This window comes from Ciconia boyciana, chromosome 5 (assembly GCF_034638445.1).
Source record: "Ciconia boyciana chromosome 5, ASM3463844v1, whole genome shotgun sequence".
In the NCBI taxonomy this organism is placed as follows: Eukaryota; Metazoa; Chordata; class Aves; order Ciconiiformes; family Ciconiidae; genus Ciconia; species Ciconia boyciana.
In genome coordinates, this window is record NC_132938.1 from 56,992,936 (window position 1) to 56,998,935 (window position 6,000).

Consider the following 6,000-nt stretch of genomic DNA (forward strand, 5'->3'; position numbering starts at 1 on the left):
TTCCACCTTGTAATTTGCTGGTTTTTTGGTTTGGTTTGGTTGGTTTTTTTTTTCATGCATGGCTTTGACTTGCCATCAGTAACACAACTAGTTCCAATTTACGCACAAAGAACATTTTTATTAACACCATCTTTTAGTGTATAATCAGGCAAAATAAGTCACTTGTGCTTAGATAACTACAGTAACTCTCACTCATTTTACAATTCTTATAGATGCAGCCACTTCAAAACTCATGACTCTGACATTTCCCTATTTTTCAAATATTAATGCCCATGATGGATGGATTTCGTTTTGTGTAGGTCTCAGTGCAATTCACATGGTGGTGATGGCAAATAGCATGTCCTGCCTCAAACAGCTGATTGCTGCTGGAGTTAATGTCAATGCTCAGGAACAAAAATCTGGACGAACTGCATTGCATTTAGCTGTTGAACATGAGAACATCCCTTTGGCAGGCTGCCTTTTGCTTGAGGTAAGGGCAGAACTTCTTTCTCCCAGGCCTTTTCACTTACGTATTTAAAAACTCTTGAAAATCCTGAAGTGCTTCAGAGGAACAGAAGTAAGGGTTTTTTCCTGTTTATTGACTTGATTACTTAAATGAGTATAATGGCAAAATTATTGCTAATGTTATTCATTATTACTTGTTCAGCACTGCTGGTGAACCTTTTGCCCAAGTTGAGGAATTCACAGTTTGTGACCCTGACCTGACTGCATATGCCATGAGTAATTTGCACTGAGTAATCCCCGCAGCCAATGAAACTACTCATGAACAAGTTAATCACTTCATCTTTGTAAAGCAGAACCTGTATACAGATGTGCATAGAGAGACAGTTGTGTATATCTATAAATATTTGTCTCATCTCTTTAACACCTTGATCCTAGTGTGCTTAATTCTACACCCCCACAGCTGGCCGCAGTAGCCCTCCTCGGTATCTGTGTACGACTGTGCCACCAGCCTACCTGCTCTCCGGAAGAGCAGCAGGAAGGCAGGCTTCTGTGCACGCCAGTTCAGACTCCAAACGCCACAGTGTGATCAGATGGCAGAATTATTACATGGGATGCAAAGTGGCTTTTGTCTACCTGACCTATTTTGGGTTTATGTGCCTCCTGCTGTAACACTGCAGCATGCAACCACCATCTGTTCCTGAAGGCAGACAGTTGTAGTTATGTTCTAGTTCCTTCTTTTCAGACAGTTATTAGAGTTTTTATGCAAACAGGCGTGGAATGGTGCTTAGTTGCACAGTAGCAATGTTTATGCAGACATGAGTCTCTGCAGCTGTATTGTATAGACGAGTAGCACTTTTCTTGTTGTTGTTCAATAAAAACTTAGGGTGACGCAGACGTGGACAGCACTACATACGATGGGACAACTCCTCTTCACATAGCGGCTGGAAGGGGCTCTACAAAATTGGCAGCAGTTCTCAAAGCAGCAGGTATGGAAACAGATACTTGCTGGAGCGTTTTCTGTCACAGTGTGGCAATTCAGGTTAGAAGGCTGCAAGCAGAAAAGAATGTGCCAGTGAATTTGTTTAATGAGCAGAAGAAATCAGATGTTAAAAGCTGAAGGTTTGTTTTTCCTCAGGAAAGGCCTACTTTCAGGTGCTGTACTACTCTTTAGCACCATCTAATGGCTAAAAAGAGCAAATTATGTTAGTCAAGAAAAAAATCTCGAGCACTCTAGGAAGTTTTTTGAGTATTTCTTTTGTAGTTTTTTATAGCTGAAGAAGCAGAGGAGAGACTTCATTACGTAGTTGGGATAAGTGTTGGACTGCTTTAATAACAAAAAAAAAGGTCACAGAAACATGAGCTTGTTAGTGTCTCCTATTTCATATCACTGTGGGAGAGTTAGTTTTGAATATTTATTGGAACATTTTTTCAACTGTATTTAGACCCTTAATACCTGATTTTTCTCCTTTGAAACAGAAATCCAAGCCTCCCATTGCTCTGGCTGTGTGCTTGGTCTTTTAATAATACCCACACTTTCTCTGACACTATAAAAAGAAGCACCACACCATTGCTTCACCACATACATGCTACACTCTGTGTGAGCCAAGAAGGGGACTGGAAGTCAGTTTGTATAATCATAGCCCTTTCTTTGGGCCCTAACACACTGCTTGCCATTTTCCCCTCTTTATAATGGAGAGAAGCATTATACAGAGATGTGGCAGCATTTAACTTTAGTTGATAACGTTATCTGCTGGCTTAATATAAAATGTAATTTAGCTTGAGTAACTAAATTAGCAGCTTTGCCATTCAGAACTTAGAATACATATTTTAAATACTGTTGAAAAGCAACTTGAAGCCTTTTCTTAGGAATTTTTTTGCACACTTGTTTGCCAGGTGCAAATCCTCACGTTGAAAACTTTGAGCCATTGTTTGATCTAGACGATGTGAGAGATGATGAAGATGACGACGAAGGAATTGTGCCTGGAACAACACCACTGGATATGGCAGCCAACTGTGAGGTACGTGATCTGTTTTTTTAATAATAAATGATAGTTCACCTCTCTCAGCCAACTCCTTTCACTACACCCACAGTTATTTCAATGGTGACAAGCTACTAATTTGCCATCAAAAATTAAACTAATTGAGCCACAAAAACCCCCCATGAAATAGCACTGGAAGAAAGCTCCACTTAACAGACTACTTCTACTGAACAGGAATGACCAGGCACTTCTTGAAATAGTTGCACTACAGTCTTCAATATGGAAAAGTATTTGGCTGATGGGGCAGCTTGTGTTCAAAGACCCATATTCAGAGTGAGAGACTCTAGTGGGTTTCTTTGCTTTGTGTTCTTCAGAATTTGCGGACTTTGTGCATAGGGAAAATACGCTTTTGTGTCCTACCCAAAGGCCGCAAGGTCCATGGTTTGGTGTAAGAATCAGCAGATTCAGTCAGAATCTCTAATCCCATGGACCTGGGGAGTGGTACTAGCCTTAGGTGAAAATCTAACCCAGGCTTTGTTTTAAATTACTAGTTGCAGACAGGCAATAACTCCTCACTTAGCCACTGCTACTGCCACTTATTTACTGCAAAGACTTCCTCTATATCTTGAAAACAGTTGCCAGATGACATAGCTAAAGGGCAAGGGAGATTAACTTCTCACGATTTCTCCCTCAAGCTTTGCACAGGTCTTCTACAGTATCTTTAGTCATACTGATCCTGGGACAGAAAAAATTGCCCATTTACAGACAGAATTAGGGCTTTATACAATACTACTGAGACTTGTCAACATAGTGAACACTAACCAGGTTTCTGCTAACTATTGACGTTAATGTATTCTCTTAGGTGTATGACATACTAAATGGCAAACCCTATGAGTCAGCAGTGGTTTCGGAGGACTTACTGACACAAGGTAACATCTATAAAGAAGACTTGACAATATCCCTCTAGTAATTGAGTACTGAAAGTGTACTTGTAGAAGACATTGCTCTGCAATAGCTTGTAACTGAAATGGGGAGGGAGAAGAGGTACATTCCCACCCACTGATTCTCAGAATGAGTGTGATTCTGTTAAGAGGTGTCACAAGGACACAAAGGAGTGCATTTTCAATATTACAGCAGTACATGAGTAAACACTGGGATTGATGGACACTAAAATACTCTTTAATTTGGCTTTGTTTCTGCTTAGAGATGAACTGGTGCGTGATTTGCATAAATAATAAACTAACATATTTCTCTGTTCCCCAGGACATTTGAGAGAGCTGAATGAAAGTTCCAAGATGCAGCTTTACAAACTATTGGAAGCACCCGATCCAAACAAAAACTGGTCCACTCTAGCACAAAAACTGGGTCTTGGCATACTTAATAATGCCTTCAGGTTGAGCCCTTCCCCATCGAAAACTCTGCTAGATAACTATGAGGTAGTGTGGCTGTAACAAGCTATAAAGAACACACACACGTGTAGAGAACACTATCCTCCTGCACGGTGAGACAGTGCAGCCCTTCGGTTTTAGCTAGCCTGGGTGATGGTGAGCATCTGGTGTCTTCTCTCTTAGGTTTCTGGTGGTACAGTTCAAGAGTTGATCGCTGCTTTGAGACAGATGGATCACACAGAAGCCATTGAAATCATTCAGAAAGCACTATCCATCTCACAAAGCCCATCTCATCAGGAGGACAATACAGCAAAAGCTCTTCCGTCATCACCACCTCCCACCTTTGCAAATGGAGAGACAGGTAAAATTGACAGCAAAACATCAAGAGCTTTGTTTAAAACACTGGACTGGTGATAGATTGCATGGTTTCTTTACGCACAAGGCCCTAGATGCTTACCTGTTTCAGAAATATTTTAATGCAGCAGGACTTTCTCGTCATAGACATTTGCTAGGCCTAGAAGAGAGGGGAAAAACAGACCATTTGAATCAGTGGCCCTGCATTACAGTATGGCTTATACTGGCTCCCTTTTCTAAAACCAGACATCTGCCATTTACTGATGGTAACTCCTTTGATGTACTGGGGATAAGTTTCAAAAGATCTCCCAGGCCTGTACAAGTGCCATTACCTTTTGACTTCCCCCCCCCCCCAGTCTGGGTGAACAGAAATGTTTTGGGTTCATAAAAATTCTCAAGTAAGACTTTGGTATTAAATTTCTCCTTCCACAGTTTGTGGCACTCTGAAATAGCCAGTGTTCTGTAGGTGGAGAAAATCAGGATGGTTTAGGTTACAGGGGACCTCCAGCGGTCATGCTGTCCAACTGCCTCCTCAGAGCAGGGCCAACAGAACATCACATGAGGCTGCCTGTGTCATGTCCAGTTGAGTCTGGAGTGTCTTTAACGATAGAGGTCCTACGGTGTTTTTGGGCAGGGGATTCTATTAACAGAAAACCAGAGGTTGTGAGAAGGCAGTAAGTCATCAGGGATGTTCAGTCACTGCCTGGCCATGTTCAGTAACAAAAACCTTTGTTTTTCCTTGATGCTCTGTTCAAACATCAGTAGTGCTGCTAGCATCCTAATGTGGAAATGTACACCCTATGTGAAAATACTGTAGATATTTCTGGAAAGAAGTAAGAAATACCACAGTAACTCCATCCTGGTCTAACATTGCCAGTTTACTCTCTATAGAAAATTGTTTGTTCAGTCATGGAGTGGACCTTCACACCTATCCAAAAATGTGCTCGTACGCATATTGCCTCTTCAGATTAATCTTGAAGGGTAAGAGGGGTTCTGCTGCTTTGCAACATGAATGGACTGCATCGCGTCATTTATTTTAAGCTAGTTGTTTAGAAAAGTAATACTGAACTCTAACAGGCTGAGCACTGTTCTAGTCACACCGAGCCCACATCATACCTTCAACTCGGATACAGTTCTCTTGCAGTCAGGCGCTCCTGGGGATCTTGCACAGATGACAGCTGCTGCTGCCTTCTTCGTATTTCAGGCTCACTAGATGAAAATTGTTCAAGTATTTGTCTCAAAAAGAAATCTGTAAGTGAAATAACATGAGGAAGTTTTAGGAGCCTCATCCTGGAGCTGCGTACTGCCAGAGAGTCTAGGAATCTGAGAACCTTTTGCCCTGCTACTGCCACACTCCTGCAGAGTCCTGACTACTGCAGTGACAGCATTAGTGTCAGCGGAGCACCAGGCTTCTCATCCCATCCAAGCTCCATCTGCAGTTGATCTCTGCCAGCAGTGCATCAGATCACATGCTTTGGTCAACTGAAAACAGTCAGCACAGCTTTTCCTATTATAATAGCTAAAGTTAGACTTATTTTCCTATAGAAGAGCTTTAACCTATAGGTTTGCATTCCTTAGGCTTTTCTGAAAGCAACATTACTGAATCAACACAAATAACGTATTTCCCTTTTCTCTCTCCCTCAGGCGAGCTTTATAATAGCAAATTTCAAGACAACGAAAGCATGTGTGACAGTGGTGTGGAGACCTCCTTCCGCAAACTGAGCTTTACTTACTCAGACTCTCTGAGCAGCAAGTCATCAGTAACACTTAGCAAAATGACGACCCTGGGCTATGGACATGAAAGTTCAGTGCAAAGCAATTATATAGCCAACTAG

The 6,000-nt window shown here is 41.6% G+C and overlaps 1 protein-coding gene across 4 annotated transcripts in view; it reads left to right on the top strand.

Annotated features, from left to right (window-relative positions):
- Window positions 1-6,000, top strand: part of NFKB1 (nuclear factor kappa B subunit 1) — a 61,435-nt gene extending 55,435 nt beyond the window's left edge. For all 4 annotated transcript variants that reach the window (XM_072863119.1, XM_072863118.1, XM_072863121.1 and 1 more), the window contains 7 exons: window positions 300-469; window positions 1,328-1,430; window positions 2,338-2,462; window positions 3,286-3,352; window positions 3,687-3,859; window positions 3,995-4,172; window positions 5,810-6,000. In XM_072863119.1, coding sequence (XP_072719220.1) covers window positions 300-469; window positions 1,328-1,430; window positions 2,338-2,462; window positions 3,286-3,352; window positions 3,687-3,859; window positions 3,995-4,172; window positions 5,810-6,000 — 1,007 coding nt within the window. The remainder of the gene's footprint in view (window positions 1-299; window positions 470-1,327; window positions 1,431-2,337; window positions 2,463-3,285; window positions 3,353-3,686; window positions 3,860-3,994; window positions 4,173-5,809) is intronic.